The sequence below is a fragment of the Bactrocera oleae genome, chromosome 6 (assembly GCF_042242935.1).
Source record: "Bactrocera oleae isolate idBacOlea1 chromosome 6, idBacOlea1, whole genome shotgun sequence".
In the NCBI taxonomy this organism is placed as follows: domain Eukaryota; kingdom Metazoa; phylum Arthropoda; class Insecta; order Diptera; family Tephritidae; genus Bactrocera; species Bactrocera oleae.
This window is the reverse complement of record NC_091540.1, coordinates 37,326,398-37,352,526: the sequence shown is the minus strand read 5'-3', so window position 1 is coordinate 37,352,526 and position 26,129 is coordinate 37,326,398. Positions and strand designations below refer to the sequence as shown.

At 35.6% G+C, this 26,129-nt stretch overlaps 3 protein-coding genes across 6 annotated transcripts; 1 reads left to right on the top strand and 2 right to left on the bottom strand.

Moving 5' to 3' along the window:
• The first annotated feature begins 3,176 nt into the window (after positions 1-3,176).
• Positions 3,177-13,035, top strand: CNMa (CNMamide). Of its 3 annotated transcripts, none has more exons than XM_036364391.2 (4): positions 3,177-4,099; positions 10,552-10,842; positions 11,885-12,137; positions 12,420-13,035. In XM_036364391.2, exons 2-4 carry the CDS (start codon positions 10,612-10,614, stop codon positions 12,488-12,490), a joined length of 555 nt encoding a protein of 184 aa, XP_036220284.1. In that variant the 5' UTR covers positions 3,177-4,099; positions 10,552-10,611; the 3' UTR covers positions 12,491-13,035. The 3 variants fall into 3 exon arrangements, 2 of the variants coding, with proteins under 2 accessions (XP_036220284.1, XP_036220280.1); XR_011396961.1 differs by lacking the exon at positions 3,177-4,099 and adding an exon at positions 8,344-8,461 and having other exon boundaries at positions 11,885-12,330; XM_036364387.2 differs by lacking the exon at positions 3,177-4,099 and adding an exon at positions 8,344-8,461.
• Positions 13,036-16,854: 3,819 nt separating this feature from the next.
• On the bottom strand, positions 16,855-19,027 carry Pym (partner of Y14 and mago). The gene has a single exon (XM_014237039.3). It carries the CDS (start codon positions 18,900-18,902, stop codon positions 18,195-18,197), a length of 708 nt encoding a protein of 235 aa, XP_014092514.2. The 5' UTR covers positions 18,903-19,027; the 3' UTR covers positions 16,855-18,194.
• A 395-nt stretch (positions 19,028-19,422) lies between these two features.
• Positions 19,423-23,243, bottom strand: LOC106619069 (probable basic-leucine zipper transcription factor Q). 2 transcript variants are annotated; one of them, XM_070111150.1, is made up of 4 exons: positions 22,932-23,243; positions 21,053-22,839; positions 20,764-20,983; positions 19,423-19,691 (listed from the first exon to the last, which is right to left on the bottom strand). In XM_070111150.1, exons 2-4 carry the CDS (start codon positions 22,694-22,696, stop codon positions 19,651-19,653), a joined length of 1,905 nt encoding a protein of 634 aa, XP_069967251.1. In that variant the 5' UTR covers positions 22,697-22,839; positions 22,932-23,243; the 3' UTR covers positions 19,423-19,650. The 2 variants fall into 2 exon arrangements, with proteins under 2 accessions (XP_069967251.1, XP_014092516.3); XM_014237041.3 differs by having other exon boundaries at positions 21,053-23,243.
• Positions 23,244-26,129: the final 2,886 nt, after the last annotated feature.

Here is a 26,129-nt window from a genome sequence, read left to right as displayed (position 1 = left end):
ATATTTAGCTTTTCACCTGAATCCAAAATAAGACTAAGTGGATGTTTGAGTTAGTAGATAGGCGACGATTTGGGTTTCAGCAATCCTATATAGTCATATACCAATACTTTGTTGAATGAACTATTAGTTGGAGTATAAATATACAGAGTTTTAAACCAATCATGCGCATACTGCATTATTTACGTATATGTATGTATACACACAAAACGAGGTCTTGGCGTTGCAGCATGCGTCTATAGGTAAGTATGAGCTAAAAATCATCCAACTCTATACTCATTGATAAGCTTCAAAGTGTTAAATGAAATATTAGCTTTATAAGTATCAAGTGTAAAAGGGTGTGTAGATAAGTATTATCTAACTTTTTTTGCGAACAGATGATCACTAACAATCCTTTGAAGCAGTGTAGGTTTATCGTCAAATGGTTAATTTTTAAAGGACTTTGACCCACATAAATATATGCGCTCATACACATAGATAAATGTAGACACTACCTCTCTTAATTAATATAACTTTAAGCCGATAAATAAACATACACACACGTACCTACGCATACAAATCAATGCTATATACTTGTATTGTTATGTATGAATGAGTGAATGGTATGGAATGTCTGATCTACGCTAGTACTTAGTAAATGATTCCCAAAGTTTATTCACACAAATTACTGCGACCAGTAGGGATTCTAAGGTGCATTGACCCACAACTTGCTTGCTTGGACTATAAGGCCAAACAGCCAATCAAATTTATAGTTTTTGGGTGAAGGATTTTTCGAAATAATAATGCTTGATAGAGAGCAATGAATATTTTGCATAGTTGCTAAGTTATAAAGTCGTGTGAGTTTTTTTCCTTAGGTCATTGGCATCAAATCGTTGCACGAAAGACACGCGCGTGTGCCAGTATCTCTTCTCAATTTTTAATACGTGCCTTGAAGTTATTTGATCATCATAGTTTTAAGCGCTCTTGATGAAGCATTTAAAATTGACTCTTAATGGCAGATCACTGTTAGAATTCTATCTATTAAAAATTGGTAAAATCGTCTGCTTTGTTGTTCTATAAATTTCTAGATATTCCATTAAGTTTTGGGCGATTTGCATGAAGTGTATTTTGGGGTTTCTTCTATTTGTCTTTCAAAATTGTAAAATCTATCTATCTATATATAAATTACGCGTCACGCTTTGTCCCAGTATAAATCTGAGCCAATTTTAGTCAAATTTAGCATAGTGTGTTCTGCTTGATCCAACTTAAAAGATTCCTTTAAAAATTCTGTTACTTCCCTGTTTTATAAATTTTTGATGATTTTCAAACAGATGGCAACTACTTCATTTTAAGCCATTCAGGAATTACACAGAAAAAAATTAAATAATCTATGGTTTTTGATATAAATAACACTGAAGTTAAATAAAGATTACTTATCCGTTAAATTTAATTTTTTCGGTGTAATTAATATAGAAAAAAGATTTTTTATGAAGATCTTTATCTTGATTTTGATCTGACGGTTTGAATGGCAGCTGCGTACATATATGATTCAGTTGTCCGATTAAAATAATTCCGAGATTTTAACGTCCCGTTTGACTTATCTTGTGAAATGAAAAAGTTTGTTATACAAGAACCTGATTTAGATCAGTCAGTTTGTGTGGAAGCTATATGCTGTTGTCGTCCGATATCGGCGGTTCTGACAAAAAGCTGCTCCTTGGGAAGAAAAGGGTGTTTTGCAAAATTTCAGAAACATAAAAAAACTAAACTAAAAAACTTAAGGACTAGTTCAAGTTTTTACAGACAGACGGGCATAGCTGAATCGGCTTAGTCAGTCACGCTGATTATTTATATATTTATACATATATTGGGATCATGACGTTTCCTTCTGATTATTACAAATCTCGGTGCAAACTTAATATAAACTTTTCAGGGTATACACTTTTCAAAAGACGCAGCTTGGATTATAGATAATTTTCTGTTTTGAAATTAGTTTTTTCTGTCAAGTATCACCATATCTTGAAGTATTCTAAAGTAGCATTACTATACTTACATACTTAGATACATACATATATCAAAAGAGCAAGTTATTTTGACTTTTGTAAACGACCGTTAGGTGTGCATTAGAGCGTCGGATATAGAAATCAAACATTTATTTCAAGTGCGTTCCGAGTTCATGTTCTCTGGGTGAACAACTTTCGTTGTTGATTTACGTGAGTACCTGCCGGCGACGGCCTTACCTCACAGTGCTCCAAAGCACAACGTATCAATACAATGCGTTGATAAGCGCCTCAAATAATACGAGCTATTTGCAAGTATTAATTTGGTTACCAGTTTCTTGGCAAGATTCGAGGCCGACCTAAAACCTCTTCCGTTTTCGGGTACGAAGCCCAGTTGCTTTTTGCAACTTCTTTTTAGAACTGAAAGAACAGTTAGGCTGAATTTTCAGTTCTTCCTGCATTTAGGTTTCAACCACAGCCACCACGAATCTCCCCAAAGGGGCCATAACCCAATGAGCAGATTGGACCGAAGTCCAAGAACCAGAAAGTCTCCGGTAAGACTGTGTAGCCGAAACTACTGCCAGTTGAGCAACCCATTACTCAATGACTGGTGACATTTGTCGCTTGAACTTCAAATGTCTTTTTATTTGGGATTTCATTTAAAGTCTATAATATCAGTTCAAGCTGAGTATTATAGCACTATTTCTGACATCATTTACTATGCTGATAATTCTGGGCAAAATAAATTAACAGTCATAGTGCATTTGGCTTTTAGTCGCCTTTTACGACAGGTATGCCTTACCGCGGGTAAATTCTTACCCCTACCCGCAGGGGGAACTCTCTGGGTGAACAATCTTCAATTTACGTAGGTGTTTGAAATGTTAAATATACAAATCTTTCATTATCAGTGATTAGTCAACTCAAAATCCAAACCTGCCAACAGTGACGAGTTAACTTAATCGAAACGTTGAACTACTAAGAAGCAACATATACCATAGTATATGAAAGTGAAAACCGCTTATGTGTATGTTGGCTTTTACATTTATATTAATGCATTTCAATTTAGGTCCGAATTGGCGAGTCGCAGATCGTTCCAACGCTTGCTGATCGTCGGAGAGATACCAAACGATCCTCTGTTCGAAATTAGCAGCTTCATATAAATTATTGGCGTGTGCCATGTTTGGCTACAGTTTCACTTATGCTTTGAATGAATACGCTAGATTCTATTGGGGAATCGACCTACGCACCGCACAAACGCAATAAATTAACGCTGAAAGAGTGATGGAATTGCAAAATGTTAATTTTAAAAGTCTCAATTGCAAAAAGTCTGACAAGACGGTGGAATACGTGATTGTATGCGCCATAAAATATTCGCGGTCAATTTGCTTGAAGTTGAAAAAAAGAAATCAAAGATGAGTGATTAATGGAATATGCGGAAAGAAGGATATTCATCATAATATCCAACAATCGCATACTCGCTCATGCGAATTGGAAAAAGTTAGCAACGCCAAAAGACGTCAAAGCGCATCAATTGGCATATACATACATATTTATAAACTAATAACTAAGTGAAAGCTCAAAAGTCAGCATTAGCTGTAACTCAACTTTTGTTAGAAATGAGTGTTGGGAAGGACAACTAGAATCAACGAGTGCAGTCGGGTTATTTGACAACATTCGAAGGGGTTGAATATCACACCTCTGTAGAGGACTAACTTTCAGCTATATACATATATATATGTGTATATAAGTGTGTGTGTGTGCATGTTATAAAATCGTGTTTTTGTTGTGTAATCTAACTGCTTTAAGAGTTTTACAAGTGGCAGGCGCGAGGATAACACTTGAACAGTAAAGTGGTCAACAAAAGGGAAACGTTGAAGCACTTGTTGCTGTGTTTTTTGAAGAATGAAGGCAACAGTAATTATATTCGTGTCGCCATTTGCATATAAACCGAGTCTAAACCGAAAACCAGAAACATTTTAGTGCTGACCGTGGCGCGCTTAACAGGACTCGGTTTGATTCGTCGCGGAACAGGAAGTGTTTGCACGGCAGTTTATTTTAAAGTGTGAATTTAACAAGTGTTTGAGCAAAATTTGTTAAAGAAAATATCTGGAAAACGTGGTAATTTGGTAGGTAAAAAAAGTAACTTACTTCGAATTGCTGCAAAAACGTTAAAAATTTAAAAAATAACACTTGTTTAGTTTTCTTCTGAATAAACAAATTCATATATTAGAAATCCAACTTAGTTTAAGTCTCCTTAGGCTACTATATCGCTACACATTGGCAGATTTTGGGAAATTATCTTTTTATTGAGAATTTGCGCATTTTCACATAAATTAAAGCTCAAAAAGCTCCAAAGTAGTGATTAATATACATAGATCTACATTTTCTGTTATAATAAAGTTGACACGAAGCGAATCGGATTTTGTCAATGTATAATTTTGTCATGGCGTATAAAGCATTAGAGATAAAGCAGTTTCACTATTAAGCTTTGGAATTTATATACAATAGAGGTTAGGACCATTACTGATCTGAAAGTCATGCGCTCGTTTTTAGAAGAACTCATTTTTCTGGTACAAATGCGAATTGAGTAACTATTCGGTTAGCCGTTCGTTTTTTTTTTTTGTTGTTTTTTTGAATGAACGCTTACTATTCGAATAGTATAATAAGGTAAAAATTAAAGGCTGCTTGAATTTCAAACAATTTTTGAATTTGCAGCAGAGCAAGTATTTAAATAGTCGCAGAAAAACGACTATTACAATCCGGATATTCGAATAATCGGTTTTCCGGTTAGTCGAATAATTTTAAGAGCCCTAATACGAGTATGTATGTAAGTGTAACTATGGTGCCTAAGTCGAAAAAATTTGGCCAAACGGATGATTTGTCGCTCTGAATTTGAGACATAGGTATATACATATGTATGTATGTACATATTTATATATGTATGTATATACATATATATTTATATTATTATACATATGTATATATATTGAGAGAGATATTTACGTTCATATGTATCTTTCGTGATCACATTTTTACAAGAATTTAGTTGCATTAATAATTTGAAACGATTCTTCGCTTGCATTGCATCTTTCATCGAGCATGTGTTTGCGGCGTTTAAACTAGATTTTTAATAGTAGTTGGTGTTTTAAAATAAGACTATTATAGACAAGTAGCAACTGACGACTCTTAGTTTTACATTTACATATGTATGTATATGGTATCATCTGCTTTTATAGCTCCTTATTATAGTCCAAAATATTAATATTAAATATTAATTGGCTTCATGGAATATCTTATATATAACAAGTAAGGAAGGTCTAAGTTGGGGGTAACCGAACGTTTCATAGGAGTAGGAGTCGTTGTGATCCGATTTCGCCTATTTTCTCAGTCTATTAAGTATGTCTGAGTAACCTCACACACCAAATTTGGTTGAAATCGGCCAAGTAGTTCCTAAGATATAGGATTTCACCTAAAGGTCGGCGGTGCACAATTGTCCAATTTTTACAACTGATCCTATAAACCTATAATTTTACTCATTTTCACTCGGTTTAAAGAGGTGTTAAACTACTTCTTCTTAGCATTTAGTTGATTTAGCTTGAGTGGTTTTGAAGATATACATAATACATTCAAAGATTTAGGAGGCGAGACCTCGTCCACTTTTAAAAAAGTTTTGGCTCACAGGTGACCATGCCAACTGCAATCACTTCTACTAACTACCGTTTTATATCTTAATTTAGTGCTTGGCACCTTAAAATTTTTCGTTTAATAGTGTTTTGTGGGCCTGGCAATATCGGATTCCGTCCATTTGCAATACCACCCTCCGTTGGGTTCCAAGGAATATGTGTACCAAGTTTCATCAAGATACCTCAATTTTTACTCAAGTTATCGCTTGCACGGACAGAGAGATGCACGGATAGACGGACGGAATGACAGACAGTCACTCGGAATTCATCTCGTCCCGTCATTCCGATCATTTATATATACATAACCCTATATGTAACTCGATTAGTTTTAGGTGATACCAACAGCCGTTAGGTGAACAAAACTATTATACTCTGTAGCAACAAGTTGCAAGAGTATAAAAATTAAATGCTATTTCTTTATGTACTCGCAGAACGTCCGAACCACAGCACGGAAAGACATGAAATTTTGCACACTTATTCGTTTATTCATGCAGAAGGTCCTAACGAAGGCCTTTTTTGCAAAGTCACCGTCGAGGGGAGCTGCAGGTTTAGGCTAGTATTATGGTAAATAAAACAAAAAAAAAACGTTGCATCGAAGTTATAATACTCTTCATATATACAAAAGAATACACGAAGTTAATTTGGATCGGTCAGTTTGTAGGCAGCTATATGCTATAGTGGTCGGATTTAAACAATTCCTTCGGTGATTTTATTGCTGCTTTGGGCAATAATCCATGTCAAATCGTGAATCGTGAATGGTGATCGTTAAGATATCTTGCCAAATAAAAAGTTTTCCACACAAATACTTAATATACCCTTTTCTGGGAGACGGGGAATATTGCTCGAATGTAGTCAGGAGTAAGCCGGAATATTCCCATGAAAGAACACACTCTAATAATTGCCTCTTTTTATATTTTACACATTTGCGCCTGCAGTCACGCCAACACACTATCATCCCTTGTTTTTTAAAAAGCGACCGAACTGGAAACGAGTCGCAATCTAGGAAATAGAGTAGCTTTTGGTAGTCATTCACTCGCGTTTAATAGTACAAGGTGACCACTCAAGTTGAGTTAATCCGACATGAGAATTTCAGAAATTAGTAACTTAAATAACAAAATAATATCAGTCTATCTAAAGCTTCTGCAATTTTTTCTCCCTTGTGGCTCTATATATCGAAAATTCATGTATCCATGAAAATTGCGGTTGTAAGTAATTCTTCATAAAACTGTAGGTTAATGCCTTCCGCATCTTTATCGTACTGTTTGTATTAGATTGTTATTTACTTAATGTTACTGAGTTCAAATAAAGTGCAGCACTTGTGATTTGTGTAATTTTAATTGCATCTCGGATGAAAATTAGCGTTGAATAAAATTTGTACATATGTAAATTTCTTATGAATAATATGGTGCGCATTAGAATCACGTGAAACCACTTGCTGGTTGATCTACTCGGCCCTAAGCGGCATTTAGCGGTTTCTTCCGGTTTGATCGGCTTAGCTAGTTCTTATATACTAGTCGCATCTTGACATATATTTTATATATAATATATTTAAACGAGCGCGTGCATTTCTAGTATAAACTGCCACGAATTAAATTAATGTTCTTGTTTTATAATTCCGAGTGCTACAGCCTATTTGGTGGGGAATATTAATTTCACAGAGCGTGTGATAAATGCAAATTAGGTTACACCAACGTTATATCTCATATGAAAAGGTAAACAACCGGACCAAAGAGTAATATACGACATAATTGCGTAAGAAAGAATAAAAATATTCGGCAATAAAAATACTTCCGCTCACAAGTGTTTGGACATCATATCGTGGTGTCACTAATTATATGACAATTTGACAGCTGTGATAAAATGCTTCAAAATAACAAAAACGAGAACAAAATGTACATAGGTATATGTTTGGGCGTTGAAAATGTGAACTCCCTGTTCGCATAGCCAAAAGTAGCAAAGACCTATCCAGTTTTCGTGCTAAAACCTCAATGTAGCTCTCGATGTTGCCCAGCTAACCGACTGCTGTTTGGATTGCGCTGACTAGCGATTGACTATCGACATACCAAAAAGGAACTGTGAATTACGTTGGCTAAGCACATCTTATCACTGGAATTAAATTTTGCTCTGATTTTACTGATTGACATGGACGAATGTACAAATACCAGGCGACAGGTGACAGGCGGCGGCGAGCATGAAGATAATGCAATAGACAATACAACGAACGGACGTGGAACCTGTATACCCCTACACATAACGGAGAGCATAACCGAAGTTGCCAAAATTAGTTATCAGTATGTACATTTGTATGTGTAAATGTGTGTATTGGCAGAACGGATCCAACTACAGGCGCGCTGTGTATATTTGTAGGTGTGCAATGCCATATCCGTGTATACAAGTGTAAAACCCATTGACCTGTTGCATATATTTTGTACAATTCGTAATTAAGTATGTATGTCTGTATGTTTGTCTATGGCGTGGTGTGTATTCCCTTATTGTGCATATTTAAATGGGCTTGTAGGAAGGGGCTTAGAGTGTGCTTACAGTTTCGGTATGATTTCAAATAATTTTTGATAGTACCTGTCAATTAGTATACCGCTGTTGCTATTGTTGTTGTCATTATTGATGATTGTGTTGGTAGAGATGTCATCATTACAGTCACGCTATAAAGCGTTTGACCAGACAAACTGGTGCTTTATTTAGCATTGACTACTGCTGGTGCAAACAGCTTCAGCTTAACGGTGAAATAGTACAATTGTTTCGGTGCAATTTAAAGCCTAAATATTTTTTGTTGCGATTCTTCTAAATGTAAGTGCAAAATAGTATACTTAGCTTTATTTTAAGCAAATACAACCGAGTTAACGTTTCGAGTGAAAAAAATATTTCTTTTAAAAGTTTGCTTTAATAACGGTATACCTATATATGGCAAATGTGTGAATGTTACAGGTTTGGAATAAGCTTCGGTCTTAAGTCTATATACTGCAGTTCCCAGTGTTAATAGCGGAATATTTACTAAGTTAAGTCCGATAGAAGTTGAATAGTTAACCAATGTATAGAAGTTGTTTCTTTTTTCTTGACTTTGAGCATTGCCAATAAGTCCATTAGGAAGAGGATATTAGTTCAAACGGCATATCGTAATTGAGGTCATTTCAGCGACATTCTGCGACGTTGAAATCTCTCAGATGAAAAATGGAAGATTTCAAGTTCTATCCATTTCAAGTGACGTTAAGCGTACTTTTGATGCCAAGTTCTCAATAAAACAAGAAAAAATGCACCGAAGCTATAATACCCTCCACAAATAAAAAAGTTCCCATACAAGAACTTGATTTTGACCATTTAGTTTGTATGTCAGCTATATGCTAAAGTCATCCGACCGAAATAATTTGTTGAGAGATTGTAGCATTGCCTTGTCCAATAATCCATGCCGAATTTTGTGAAGACATTTCGTTAAATAAAAAAGTTTTCCACATAAGGACTTGATTGGACGATCAGTTTGTATGGCAGCTATGTATATGCTAAAGTGATCCGATCTAAATAATCAATAATAACAATATTGGAAGATCAGTTTGTATGTAAAAAAATTCTTGTCGATATCTCAAAAACAATGCGACTAGTCCGCGTATTTACAGACAGACAGACGGACATGGCTAAATCGACTTAACTAGTTACGTTGATCATTTATATATACATTTTATAGAGTGCCCGACGCTTCTTTCTGGGTGTTACAAACTACGTAGACGACTTAATATACTCTGATTCAGGTTATAAAGAGAACAACAAATATCGAAAAAAAGGGCTTTAGATAGTTTTCTAGAGAGATATAAAGAGTAATATTCGCATATCTGCTTTTACATTCTCTTACAAATTTATGCATGAATATTTAAAGATCATTTTTAATGAAAAAGGAAGCCCTTCAGTTTTTCTACTATTTTATATTTTAAATATTCACATTATCAATTTTGATAATTTCAAATGATTTACAATATTATTATTGTTTGCAAATAAGAATTTATTCGAGATGAAACATTGTTTTGTACACAATTGTTCTAATCTAGCACTCATGGTCCTTCTATCAGAATGAAATCAATATTATCAACAAATTAGTTGTACTACTTCATGTATCAACAGTTCATTGTGTTAATAAGTTACGTTACCTTGACATCCGTATGTGAGACCCTCAATCAATTTTTAATCATATATATAATAAAGAATTAAAAATGTGTTTTTAAAGAGATCGTGCCCAGCAATGAGTACTTTTGTGATTAATTACTTTGAACATATAAATAAAATAACTTTGAAACATTTGAGCGATAACTGTATTTTTCTTTAAAAGAGCCAATATTAGAAACCAAAATTATTGAAACTGACTGGAAGAAACATTCCACCTTGTTCAACTACAGTTACGGTACTTACGTGTGCCGCAAAGTTTCAATAGCTTTACACTGCAGCTAAGTAATGTTTCAGCTGTCACGTGCAAATGTGCGTGGTACCAGGCGTGTGCGCATACCTTATAAATAACTTTATGCAACGTGAGAGCCGTCAAGTGTTGAAGTTTCTACACTTGTTGAACTTTTGGTTTCAACTTACAAGTTTAATGCTTGCTGTAATCGAAACCCCTTAATGCACCCATCTCCTCAAAACATGTAGGCGCACCTGAATTCCGCTAAGCCCTTGAAATGCTTACATGCAAAAGAATGTTTTAAATTAAATTTAGGTAATATTTAAGAATTATAGCATACTTTATAGCGCTAAATGTTGTGCGTCATTGCGAATATCGATGCCACATGAATGTTGCCTGTTTATTATCCTCCAGTTAGTTGTTTGTGCTGACTTGTATTTTTTGTTTGCTTTTATTCATATTTATTTATATCAGTTGACATTTTCTTTTCTTTTTGCAGCGAGTGCCCTTGATCACGGAAAGTAACCAACAGCAGAGGGTCTTTCATTTCCCTATTAAAATGGCACAGCAACATACTACTACTGCATTGGCAGCCGTCAACTATCATCAGATATATCTCACTTTGGTACTGTCAATTGTGTGGCTGGCGAGTGACGCTTGCGCATCGCCGTTGGTGAACGCGTTGGCGGGCATACCGCAATATGGCACGCGTCAACAAGCCGATAAGCAACTGACATTGTTGAACGAATTGTTTAACAACGTTAATGAGGAAGCACTCTTCAGTGAATTGGTGAGTATAACAAAGAGTGGAACTTACAATGCATTCATGATTTCTTCAGAATTTTTAATGTAAGAGAGAGATACTCTCAATTTTACAATACTCGGATAAGGCTGTGTGGCTTCAATTAATACTTTGACTCGAAGAAAGGCGAGTAGAACAAACAGCAGGTTTCGATTCAAGAAGAAGTGGCATACTGAGCTGTGAAGCGGGGCCCGTGGATGATTGTAGGGAATTATTGGAGAAAAAATCTGCAAAAAATTGTTGCAAAACTCTGTGCTCCCCTAAGAACTCCGGGCCCGGGAGGAAATATTCCCGATCTTCTCCCTCCGTCTCTACTTCACTGCCATAATCTATTTGAGATAGAATAACAAGATATTATAACAAATTTAATGAGGTATCCTCAACAGCTCACCGAAACTTGGAGAGTGGCGATACGAATAAGCAATCAAATATGATAGTATAGGAATAGGTCATAACCCTTCATGAAGTACACTCTTGTATGCAGGACTGTAGAGAAAAACCGGGGTAGGATATAGGATGCAGATCGTGATCGATCAATTTATTCATATTATATTTTATTTATTTTGAGAAAAAATTAGTTTTTTTTTTACTATATGTATGTATATTTATTACTGCTGTTATATGTGCTCGAGTACATATTTATATGATAACATGAATGCTGATCTAAACATTTTTTTTATTGATGATGACCGCTGAGAAGTCTGCAGGAGCATTATTTTAAATTATAACATTACACACAATTATTATTGTGAAATGATAGCAATTCATAATAGCATCAGCTATAGCATTGTTAGAGAAAAAAATTCTGAAAATATTGTTGCAGAGCACCGGGCACCGCTGAGAGCCTCGGGGCTGAGAGGAATTGCCCCAATCTGCCGCTCTCTCCTTCACTGCTTGTTTGTATTAGACTCAGATGTAGATTATATTGGAGCAGAAAAGTATTGAATTGTAAGCGACTATAATTTTTAAAATAGGTGTGGGTTTTTGTATATAACAATTAGGACTGAACTCTTTAATAATTTTTTTTTAGAAAAAATATCGTCGGGATCAGTCCAATTATCTGAATAAGTGGCCTGGTCTACGTGATCTGGCGCTAATGGCTGACTACGGAGAAGTCGCTGTCAATAACGAGGATGGGGACGATAACTACGAGTTGCCGAGCATCGAGGAGCGTCTAAGACAGATATCAACAAATGCCATAGATGGCGCAGTGATTGCTCATGATTCTCCAGCAGGCAAGAAAGACACCTACAAGAATCAAGGCGTTAAGAAGAATTTACAATGTAAGTCATGAGTTTTGGTCGTAAATGATTTTCAAACGATTTCGTAGCATAACATTGTCGGACTAAATAACTCTTTTATATCATTATTGCATTCACATGACGCTGGGGCCTCCTGTTACTGACCAAACTTATTTCTGCATGCCTCCATACACCCACATACCCATGTATGTCTTATATATAGTACATAAACAATGTAAGTATCACAATAACAATTAATCATCGTTATTTACTCACAATGTAGAAATGTAACCTCAAAATTAATATTGTGTTCTCTCTCTGCAGATATGTCGCCTTGCCACTTTAAAATCTGCAACATGGGACGAAAGCGGAATGCCCGCTACTTCGAGGACTAATTACCGTTAGTCGCTAATGTCACATTTGTGTAATAAAGAAAGAAATTCTGATCGGCCAAAGTTACTTAATAATTCAACTACATACGTACATACATACATGCACTAAATTATAGTATAGAGAATATAACGGAGTTGTTGTAAATTTGTAGGGAATCCATCGCTGGGTGGGGGAGACGAACGAAGAGTATTTACATGTAATTTAAACACATTCATTCACATTTATGGTACATACAGTTTCACAAAAAGAAGAATCTACAAAAAAAAAAAAAAAAAAAACAGTTATTGGTGTCCAAATTATGCAGTAGCCAAATAAAAAGTATTTATTGTGTTTTATCGTATTTACATGTACACATCTACACATATACATATGTGCGTAGCGCTAGTTTTACTTAATACCTATGTCAACAAATTATACACGATGTGAACACACACCTATTTATTGAATCTACATATTAAATTAGCGAGAATTGTATCACCAAATTATCAATAATTATAAAAAATTAAAAATGATTGAATACCGCAATACATTCATACTTACATACGAATATGCTAAGAATGTACATATTTTATTTTTGTTTATGGTGAAATTATATGAAAACCACAAATTGGTAAGTTTCTTGTTTTAATGCTGTTATGACTAACTAGTAAGGAAGGAATATATTTTTTCTTGTCATAAATTCTGTTACAACATTTACAATGCATACACCGAGGAAAAATTCACAGAAACAAATAAGGAAGTTCTAAGTTCGGGTGTAACCGAACATTTTAAACTTTCGCAACTTGCAAGGATCAAAGCCCGATAAATTACTACAGGGGTTGGCAAAATTTTATATTAAAAGAAGTATTCATCCGATTTAAATTATATATCTTACACATTAACCAATATTTTCGGTAAAAAGCCAACTATAGGCACTATGGTCCACATATTCAGTACCTAGCTTGAACAGTTTTGGTTCGATTTAGACAATTTTTGGTCACAAATGGTATACTTTAAACGCATTATTCACGCAAAGTTTAACCCCGATACAATTATTGTTGCTTGATTTGCATAGTGGAAAGTGAAAAAATCAGATGATTTATCAGAGAGATTTATCGCGCTTTCAGTAGTTTTTAACAGTACCGTTATATGGGGAGAGGGCGGAGTTGTCACCTGGTTTCACCCATTGTCCCACTGTCGATAGAGGTGAGATCATTTGTTCTTAGTGAACTTTTGTTATTGTAGCTTTAGCGGTTTAGGATATCAAATGACAGTCTTGCATCTTATTGTGGAGTTTAGTTATGGCAATTTATTTGTTTTTGATTAATGGCGTTTTGTGGGCGGGGCAGTGGTCCGATTACGCCCATCTGCATTATCAACCATCTTACGGTACCAAGAAAAATGTGTACCAAGTTTCATAAAGACATCTCAATTTTTACTCAAGTTGCAGCTTGCACAGACGGACGGACGGACAGACATTCACCTGGACTTCAACTCGTCTCTTCATCCTGATCATTTATATATACATATCCATATATTTAACTCGATTAGTTATAGGTGATACAAACAACCGTTAGGTCAAGAAAACTATTATACTCTGTAGCAACAAGTTGCGGGAGTATAAAAAATAATCAGTTCAGTGTTTGCTTTCTCTTATTAACAATGGAGTGTGGAGCTAAAGAACATCGTATGTGGTGATTGCCTTACATATGTGTGGAAAACGAGCAAGTGAAATGCATGAGCCTCTCAAAAAACTTAATATTTCGAGAATGTTTGTTTACCGCACTATGAATCGTTTTTTCTAAATATCTACAGTTGATGACAGAAAGATCGAGGTCAGTTTAGCCATAAAAAACTGTTCATGAACACCTTTACAAGGGAAGTGTATATATCGGCAAGATTATTGTCAAGACTTATTTGAGATGACCTCCACATGAAAGCCTACTGTCGGTCACTGGTCAGACAACGAGCTTGAAGCAAATTTGATGCAAGCGGCTTCTTCAGTGACACGCGGTTATAGGTCATGAAAGTATCCTTTTTACAGATGAAAAAATTTTTCATGTTGAAGAAGTTTTTAATAAGCAAAACGACGAAATTTACACAAAAACTTTCACAGACTCAAACAATGTCCTTTCAAGGGCTCAACGTGGTCACCATCCAGTTGCTGTAATGTTTTGGTAAGGAGTCTCCTGTTAAGACGTTTCACCTCTTCACTTCTGTGATAAAGAGGTTAAAACTGGGAAAAAAGTCTATTAGATGGAAGTTTTAGAAGACGTGATTAAGCAGTTAAACAATATTCTCTTCAATGCAAAGCATTGGATCATCCAGCACACAAGGCTTCATTTAATAATCCTGGTTTTACAGCTGCAGATGATTAGCCGTCGGAAAGTTTAGAATCCACCGGACTACAGTGTATGGTCAGCGTTGGAAAACATGACCTGTCGAAAAATCCACAGAAATTAGGAGAGTATCAAAAAATCTTTAGTTCAAACAGCGTCGTCAATACCAATAGAAACTGTGCGTCCTACAATTGATCAATGGCTGAATTTTTTGAGGGCTTGTATAAAAGCAAAAGGGGACCATTTCGAACGAAGTTTTGTAGATAGCTGATGTAAAATATGCATTATTAAATAAAATAACCTTTATTAAAAAATATATTATAGTTTCATTTCTATAATGACCTAAACTTGTAACAGAACTTATTGCGGAACTAAATATACTATTTGAGCATTTTAAAACTTTGGCAATTATTTCGATATTTCTCTGCGACTAAGACAACGACTTTTTGTAAAAGTTTTTCACGGAAATATAGTTGGTAAGGTTGTCGATCAAGATAATGGAAAAATGGTATATGTCTTCATTTGCGTAATCTGCTGAGCAGTGAGTTGCGATTAACCGTTTCTCTTAGAGCGCACATGCTGTAATTTCTATGTCACGAAACTCCAGCAACCATCTAAATGAATTTCCATTCTCTCATATGCAGATGATTGTCGGATATTGACGACAGGCTTTGGAATTAATGATATTGTGTTCAAAAGTAAGCAGCTATCTCACCAATCTTCCTCGCTTCATCTCTGCAAGGACTCTGACACTCTCTCATTCTATATCCACCGCTACCATATTCATAAACTGGACAAAAGAGTACAAACCGTATCTTAATATCACAGTCGGTGGCATTATAGTTCTGGTTAGCGTTTATATCTCAAAAATTTTGTGTCGGCTGTAGCGGTTATCCAATTCCCGCTTGGGTGGTAAGATTCAGGTTGATGAGTCAATTTCGGTAACATAGAAACGGCTGTTTTGGGAATTGTTGTGTCTCAAGAGTTTGATGCTAAATTAATGAATTTATGAATAATATTTTTACAAGCTTATCTGTCTGATTTATTTAAAGTGTTCCGAAAAATTTAAAGTTGAAATTTCGTTTTTGGGCAGTTATGTATATATATACGACTTGAAATACGATTCACTGTCTGTCCGTCCGTCTGTGTAAGTGATAACTTACGTACAAATTAAGATATTTTACTGAAACTTGGTATACGTGTTCTTTGGGAAAAAAGGGAGGGAGGGAGTTCGTAGATGGGCGTAATCGGACCATTGCCACGCCCACAAATCGCCATTAATCAAAAACCTACAAATTACCATAACTAAGCCTCAAATTAAGATATAAACAGTAATTTGGTACAACGAATCGCAACAAGAGATGACACAAAGGGCGTTTTGAGAAGCAGGTGTCGTTATTTGGACGATGGGCGTGGCACCACAGGTCTACTCCACAAATTTCTACCAATTTTGGTACATATGAATATTTTGACATTCCCATACAACAAAACTTAAAATTCCATTCTTTCCATTATGAATTTTTTACTTTCCAGTATATAAATCAAGCACTAATAAATATATTGGTATCGGTAAAATTTGCAAATCGTGCCTTAGCTCCCATATAACTGATATTCACGATTTTGAAACGTCCGGCTGAATTTACTCCATATATATAATATGTTTATATTTATATATTTATAAAATTGCTTGAAAATCAGGTCCCATGTATACCTGAGCAATGTCAAAAAATATTCAAATCAGCTCTTTCATTTATATATCTCCAATGATTTTTGTACAATTTTCGATTGCGGGAAGTTGAGCATAGTAATAAAACTAAATGAGTCTATGACCTTCAAAATAAGTTAATATGATACAAAATTTATTGTAATCCATTTACCATTTTGTCGAACAATGAAGTTGAACTTTTTCGCTAAATCTCTTAATATAATATAATGTTTAGCCAACATCTGAAGGTATTTCCTCTGTTTTGACCCTTGCAAATTTTTAAACAATTAGCCTTGTTTTACGCGAATTAACCCTATTTCTCCTGAAGAAAGACGAATACAGATTTAATAGTCATCATAATTTAAGCATTTTATTGATATTTCATTGTACATAATACGTATTTTCTTACTTATCTTTACAAACACTCTTTATTTTTTGATAAACATTTATTGAATTTTAAATGTCGCTGGAGCTTATATGATTCACAACTTTGTTAGTATTCAATATTGATTTCACCGCTGCAAACTTCACATAAATACTATATATGTATATATATATACATATATATGTATGTATACACATATATATATATTTTTCGTTTAATATTTATGCAGTAAAAACTACAATAGACCTCACATAAAATTGTAAAACTATTTTAAAAAGTAAAAGGACATATTTATAATTCGTTTTTACTTACTCTTATTTGAAGCATCTTCGTACACATTTAAACTCTATTTTACAAATACCTACAGTTTATAAAAGTAACATGGCTGCTTTATACAGTTCTAGTTTGATTTATCGTCTTCTTTGGATTAATGTTCACTTATTTTGTTTACTTACTTAATGTGTTTTTGACAATCTCTATATTGGTACGGACATTTTTTAAATGCTTTTCGAAATTTTTACACATGCTAAAACACCCAATCATTGTTTATTCTTATACTAAATCCATGATAATTTCGTTTATATTATTACTCTATAATTTTGTCTTTGCTTGGAAATTGAATGTGCAAGTTTTAGGCAGTTGTATACTTGTCTTATTAACGACTTAAATATGTAGATGATCATTGATTTTAAAAGAACATCACAAAGACTTCTAGTTTTGCGTTTTATAAAATAAAGATTGCTTCACTAATTTGTTTTTGATAACCTAGTGTACAACGCACCGATAAATGTATAAATATATTTATATGATGAAATTATGCAATTTTATATTAATAAATATTTTACGTTTTTGTAAATAAAACGAACTCATTATATCGGCGCAACAAATAATTAAATTACCTTAAAAACATGCAAAATTATAACGCTTGCACAATACAGTACATACATAATTTAACACTAAATTGAACTCTGGGCAAACAGGTCATTGTTCTTGAGGTTTTAATATACAATATTTACCAAACTGGTATTGTATTCACAATTTTTTCGCAAGTACAATAAAAAAAATAAAATATTATTACATCTATAAGACGGCTCTTTTAAAAGAACAAGTAAAAACCCAAAAAATGTATGTAAGAGTAAAATAAAATAATGAACTTTTAAATAATAACACTAGAACGATTATTTATGTGTACGTATACTCAGTGGGTGGTGACGCACAGCAAATATAGTGCTTCGCTTAGTTGTTCCATGGCACTTTGGAGTTTTATGGTGTGCGCATAAGATTTCGGCATGCTTATTTTAATCGCTTCCTTTGACTTTACACTGGACTTCTTCTTCCTCTTCAAGCTGCTTGATTTCTTTTATCACATCCTTTTTTCGCTTCACTTTATCTAATTGATCTTTTTCGGGTTTCTTAAGTTCTCCACTTTTGATTCTTTGCTCGATTGTCTCTATTTCACGTAACTTTTTTCGAAGCTTTTTCAATTTTTTCGATGTATCAAGTCCTTCATCTAACTGCACTTGCAGCGAGGCCTGCAAATCGCTGGCTAGTTTAACAACAGCGTCGTTGTTATTTGTACTTGTCTTGTTAGCATTAGAATTAACTTTGGAGACTGTTGCCGTTGAGGTTTCGTTCTTGGGAAGAACGAGTAACCCAGGTATTTGTTGTGTTTGTGATTGAGTTTGCTTAACTTTTTTATTGTTACTCGTTCCACCACTAATTGATTTAGAAGCTACGGAATTTTCCTGCTGCTTTGCGACCTTCTTTGCTTTGGCACGCTCTTGTTTTTCTCGCTCTTTTTTGGTCTGTTCGGCTACCAGTGGACACATACCAGGCGGAAGCGTGTTCTTACGTTGCGCAAATTGCTTACCTTTGCTTTCGTACAAGGGCACCTCTTCCTGTGGCACATAGCCATCTTTAACGCGGCGAGCTTTGCGCCAAGTACCATCCGGTCGTTGAGTCGCTGGAATAAATTTTCCATCACTGTCGGTAAGATAAGTAGTCATTTTTTGTAATGTTGGTAATGTTTTCTTTAATAGTACGAAAATCACAAAATCGGCGACAAACTGCTTAATTTTTGCAGTAAAACAGCAAAAAAACGTTCACTGTCAGACGTCAAATGTCAAATTATATGGAATAGTGTTGCCGGATGTATCTAAATAACCGGAATAGTTACATTGACAAAAGACTTTCATAGATGGCGCTGTTATTGGAAATATTATCCTAAAACCGAGAATGTTAATTAATAGAGAAGGCGCAAACAGAGAATGGTAAATAATATATAATTTAAAAAATTAATAAATAAAGAGGGGAAAATTAATTTTTGACGTGGTGTAATTTAATTTTCGAATTTGCGCATTTTCGATTTTCACTTTTAATAATTTACATCTTAGTACAGCTAACATTTGCGCCTTCTCTATTTATTAACATTCTCTGGTTATATACTGAGTACATTTTTTGTGGCAATTTGGAATCTTCAATTATGACACTAACTTAATCGCGCACAAGTGAATACACATTTGTAAGTTTATTTTTAAAATATTATGTTTTATTATTTTTTAACAGCATTTCAAATTAATGGAATACATAAATACTTTTTACAAACGAGTCTAAATAGAAACTTGTAAAACTAAAGAAGAATAAATTAAGAATAAATAGAAAAAATTAAATAAATTAGAAATTCGCTAAATGTCAGTTAGTGCGGCCTGCCATTGGTGTTTCGACACCTATGTATTTGATCTAAATAAATTCGGTCTACCGCGTGTTACAGGATCCTTTGCTTTGCACCGTTACATCTATAAAAAAATAAAATAAATGTGAATTCAATGTTTTCAGATAAGTGGTTATGACAGTAGAATTAATTTTTTTGTTTGGATTTACGTAAAGTATAATATCTTTGAATATTCTTTGAAAATTTGAAGTAAATCCGTTTTTTCCCGAAAATCTGGAAATGTTTTTCTGAGACCGCCATGTTGTTAATTTAAAAAAAGATTATCTATTCATAGAAATACATTATCTTTTTGTGCGTTTAATTTTAGATGAATCTCTAGGTAGTGATGGTCAGCGCAAGGAGCTTCGGTTGGTACTTTATTAACACAAACAGCCATTACTTTTAACATTATTATTATTTGTTTTTTTTTCAAATATCTGTCAAGTCAAGTCAAAACCTTATTTAATGAATGAGTAAAATAATTTTCGGCCAAAACAACAACAAATAATAGTTTGAAAAAACTAAAAAAAAACGCTTTTCGATAGTTTCTGATATATAGGATTTCACCTAAAGGTTGGTGTTGCCACGCCCATTTTACAATTTTTACACCTCCTCCTATAAAGCTCTTCCATACCATCTTATTTGTGAAATTTAATGCTTAAGGCGCATTTATTTCGACAGTTATCGCACTTTTAGTATATTTTAACATAACTGTTATATGGGGGAGTGAGCGTAATTATTATCTGATTTTGCCTATTTTCCCAGCGTATGAAAAAGGACTAAAAGGACTTCCTCTCATCAAATTTGTTTGAGTTAGCTTTAGCGGCTTGGAAGATATACACATTAAACCATTTAGGGGGCGGGGTTACGCCCACCATTAAAATAGTGAGAAACTGTTATCAAATTATTGCATTGTCATCGGTCCTTGACACGTCAGCAAAGTTTCAAGTCAATCAAACTTCTGGAAACCGGTCAAAATTGAGCTCTAAGATTCAATTACATACATACAATCCAAGCTAATAAAAGCGTATTAAAAATGATTTCAAATTGTAATTTTTTCATGACTCAGAATTCATCTAACCCCATAATTCAAATTAATAGCGAGTAATTGTATGTGGGAGCCTTGTAACGAGTATTTAGGATTTGTATTTACTCACCAATGTGGAGGCATGAGGCATAGCATTCCATTTGGGACTCGCTCGTGTACATGTAGCCATCTGAGCCACATACGATCTCTTCGTCCTCGTCTTGCACATTGGCGCACATTCGCTCGCAATAGTCTTCGGTGTCCTTCTGTTCGACCGGTGCTGGTGGTGTTGACATTGAAGGCGCATCAGCTGGAGTTGATTGATGTACTGGTAAGCGCCCATAGAAGTCCTTAATTTGACATTAGCGTCTGTCTTGTTAGAGCTACTTTTTTAATATGGAAGAGTTTTGTGGACTTACCGAACTACCGCTTTGTACATCCTCGTCGTCCTCTGGGTCATCCGAATTGGACGATATAGCGCTACCGTAATTGTGGGAACTTGATACAGGCAAGTCTTGCGTAGTGGAAGAGGATAATGCCGCAGCAGCGGCTCTAAAGCGTAACTGCTCATTTCCATTTCTGAAAGATTGCAGTGGGGAGTTAGTGTAGGACGAGTGCACAGCATCGCGTTCAGTAAACTCGAAGCGCAGCGGTTCAGGGGTGCGGCTATGCAGCGCGTTATTGCGCACTTTAGAATATGCTGGAGCCAACGTTGTGGGCGCGATTGTGGTGGGTGCAGGTATTACATGTTTAACGGCCTTATTACCATCCGAATTTACCACGAATAAGTTGCTGCCGGTCTGATAGCTGCCACGTACAATTGCGGGGACGGGGTCTTCTTGGTAAAACAGCTGCGATACTTGCATGGGACTGTTAAGGTAATTGTTAGCGGCGAAAGAGTCCGAGCCAGAGGCTACATTATCATTGGTTGTCGATGGCATGTCGTATTGAAGATGTTGTGTATGCTGCTGCTGAGATTGCGTGTAGTGTGAATGGCTTCGTTGAACCTGCTCTGATGTGGCTGTTTGCTCACGTTGCAGATACTCTGGGTGCCGCAACTGATGTTTATCGCTTTGTGTGTCAAGCTGTTTATAGTTCGGTTCATGCTTAGGTAGGAAATAGTCATTTGAGTTCATAAATTTTATATATTCTTCAGCTTCTTGCGCCGCCGCGCTTTCCGTATCTGTGTGTTGTGGCTGCTGACGCATGTTTGCATAATGATGCGTAGCTTCTTCGGTCCGTACAGTGGGAGGATAGTGTGCATGGGGATGCAAGTACGACTCTTCTTCTTCAGCCAGGTCATTATTTTCATAGACGGCATATCCCGCGCTATTGGGGACACGGTGCTCATGCTTTACGTGCGGATGCAGCACAGGCTCTTCGTGCGGCCGAATCATTTCATAATGAAAAGCTGGTGGTCCGTTGGGCGATTGTTGCTTGCTTTGGAGCAATCCTGGATAGTGCTGTTGTGTGTGTGGTTTCTGCACCTGTTGTTGTTGTGGTATGGGATATTGTTGTACCATATGGTGGGATTTGCCAGCATACTGCTGTAGCTGTTGAAGGTGTTGTCTATAATTTGGATCATGCGGTTCGAGTAGGGGGCGTACAATCGCCTTGCCATTGTATGGTAGCGATGCCTTGAAATTATATTCTTCGTGTTGTTGCAGCTGTTGTTGGTTTTTTACCGATTGAGCAGGCGCCGTCGACTGAGCTATCAAAGCATTTTGGTGTGTTTGTGGCTGTGAATGCGCGAACGGGAAAGGCGGTCTGTATACGGACATTTTGCCAGCGTTGAATGGGACCGGGCCTTTGGAAGGTAAATGGTTTATAACCCCCTTAGGCTTCTCAAAGGTAAAATGCGGTGGCGCGCCATTGAAAGGAAGACCGTTCTGTACGCGACGCATAATGGGCGGACGCGGTTTTTGCTGAGGTGGAGAGCCCGATAGTGGCCGTCGGTTAGGCATGCCTGATGCTTGTAAATTATCACCGCGCGCAATGACGCGTTGTGCTACGGCCCGGTAACGTTTGGCTGCTAAAGCTTTCGGGTCCTGCAATATTTTCATTAGTCGAGCATAGCGTGTGCTATTTGTAGCAGGTTGTGCAGGGTGGGCTCCTGCGCTTAGAGGAGCTTGTGTGGACGGTAATTTCGGTGAAGGTATGGCTTCGGTGGCGCATTGCGCGAAGCTGCACAGAAAAGCAATCACAGCTAATAGAAATGGGAAAATAACTGTTAATTTCGTCATTTTCGAAGGATTCGTGACTAATATATTTCGAAAAATGTTATGAATAGTTTATTACTGTTTATTTGTTTTCGTTTTATTTATGCGGAGTTTTTTGTCCAACACTTTATTTGACTCAAATACATTTTCATTTATTGAAGAAGGTGGGCACTATTTTTTTTAAATTTATATCGTTATTAGTCTTTTCACAACGTAACACTTTACTTAAAGTCTTTTTGGCTTTTCATTACATTAGTCTTGCTCTCCATAAAAGTTATCACTACTTTTTTAACTTATGCTTGCATACAACACTGACAAATCCTTTAGAGCATTTAGCACATCCGCGTATGTTGACCGTTTAGAAACGCGTTCAAATCACGTTTAAAACTGTGATGAGTGTTCGCGCATGCTCTTAGCAAAGTTCCAGTGCCGGCGTCGGTCTGCACTCTGTCTCGCTGTTACTTTTACAAAAACTGGTTATATCTCTTTCTATTGTACTCCATTGTTTTATTTCTTTTCTCGTGCATTTTCTGGCTTTGTGGCTTCTCGTTATTGCTCCGTAAGCGCAACTCTCTGGAAGTTTATAGGCTTTGTACAAACGCGCCTTCTTACGTACATACATATGCGTATGAGTGGCTAGTTGGCAGCACCAGTTTTGGTTACTGCTCAGCTGGATTGAGCTGCTATACCAAATTATAAGTGCTTACGTACGTAGGTGTATAATTTTCTTATCACAGTGTTCGAAAAGGAGGGTTCAATAAGAAGATTTGAATATTTTACGAAAAAGTTGAAATTTCAAATACTAGGAACTTTCAAATGTCCAATATCAGCTATTAAAGGGTGTTTTTTGGACACGTGGTTTTCAAGAGGAATTAAAACGCATATAAATTGGAAAACGCGGATGGCACGAATAAATTTCAGCCGAGAGGCCTGTGTCCAGCAATAACGCGCCAAATATTTAATAATTATTATTATTATATCTAATATTACAAAATATTAGACAAGCAACTTCACATAACCCCACAAAAAATCGTCCAATGGTGTTAAGTCGCACGATCTTGGAGATCACGCCACAGACAACCGACGGGCGGTAATGCGTTCACCAAAGTTTCCTTCAATAAATTGTCGACCGAATATTGAACGCAGCGAGCGATGTGTTGTGCAAACCGAACTATGATTTTGGTAATAAATTTGCACGAGATGTAAACGTTGTTCCTTAGTAAGTTTATTTATTATGAAATGGCAAACCAAATTGAGTATAAATCAAGTAACAGCTGTTAGAAAGATCCACTTCGAGAAAAGTATTATCTCATTGATGTTCTTTAAATAAGAATACCAGATATTCCAAATTTAATATCTTGATTCCAAATTACCGAGTTATAATAATAATGTTGTCAATTTAGTAGTAAAAGGGTAAGTTAAAAAAGTTCTGTGTAAAAAAGGTATAATTTATTGCAATAATTTATTCTTTATATTATATATTTATAACGCAAAGTTTTTATACTCTCGCAACCTGTTGCTACAGAGTATAATAGTTTTGTTCACCTAACGGTTGTTTGTATCACCTAAAACTAATCGAGTTAGATATAGGGTTATATATATATAAATGATCAGGATGAAGAGACGAGTTGAAATCCGGGTGACTGTCTGTCCGTCCGTCCGTCTGTCCGTCCGTCTGTCCGTCTGTCCGTCCGTCCGTGCAAGCTCTAACTTGAGTAAAAATTGAGATATCTTTATGAAACTTGGTAGACATGTTTCATGGTACCGTGAGACGGTTGGTATTGCAGATGGGCGTAATCGGACCACTGCCACGCCCACAAAACGCCATTAATCAAAAACAAATAACTTGCCATAACTAAGCTCCGCAATAAGATACAAGACTGTTATTTGGTACACAGGATCACATTAGGGAGGGGCATCTGCAGTTAAAATTTTTTTTAAAAAAGTGGGCGTGGTCCCGCCTCTAATAGGTTTAATGTGCAAATCTCCTAAACCGCTAATGCTATAATAACAAAATTAACTAGAAGCAAATGTTTTTAGTACTTCTATTGACGGTGTGAAAATAGTTGAAAGCGGGTGGCAACTCCGCCCACTCCCCATATAACGGTACTGTTAAAAACTACTAAAAGCGCGATAAATCAAGCACTAAACACGCTAGAGTCATTAAATTTTATCTCTGGGATGGTATAAGATGACTTTATAGGAACCGCGTTCAAAATTAGACAGTGGGCGTGGCACAGCCCACTTTTAGGTGAAAACCCATATCTTGAGATCTGCTCAACCGATTTCAACCAAATTCGGTGCATAACGTTCTTTTCATGTTTTTATGTCACAGTGCAAAAATGGGCGAAATCGGACTACAACCACGCCTACTTTCCATATAACACCATTTTAAATTCCATCTGATTATTTCACTTTCCACTATGCAAATCAGGCAACAATGACTGTATCGGGATAAAACTTTGCGTGAATAATGCGATTAAAGTATGCCACCTTGTGGCCAAAAATTGTCTAAATCGAACCAAAACTGTTTAAGCCCCTAAGTACTAAATATGTGGACCCCAGTGCCTATAGTTGACCTTCTACCGAAAATATCAGCCAATCCACAAAGAAATCTCAAACGAGTATACTATTTGACTTTGCGAGAGTATAAAATGTTCGGTTACATCCGAACTTAGCCCTTCCTTACTTGTTTTGAAATAATTTTGGCCTGACCACAAAACCAATCCAATATTATCAACAGATGTCGCTATCAACTCCAGCTTGTTTAGGAAAAAACCACTTAAACAGAAGTATGAATGCATTGACATACCATGTTTAACACTACTTTATTATATATATTGATTTTATTCGATCTTTTTAAATAAAATTATTAATAATATATTTAATTTTTTAGTTTTTTTCAGTTAAAGCATGTTTGAGACGTCTGGAACATATATACATTTTAACCATATAATTAAAGAGGAAGAATTAACTTATTTAGAATACAATATTATATTTAACAATTTTTATTTTGAATTTTCTTCATTTGTCCCACTGTGTTCCTCGTAATACTACAAAATTCAAACGTAGTTATTGAAGTTTAAGTGCAGCTAATGGCATGTAATGTTCGATATCTACTAAAAATATAACTTTATACAGGTGCTCACATATATTTATGGGTGAATTGTTAGGAGGAAGTGGGATCAGAAGATCAATCGTATGTATACACAGTGGAGCTTAATAATTTTGTGGCTTCAACACGCCACTGAATGGTTGCTGTATAGGGGTCAATTTG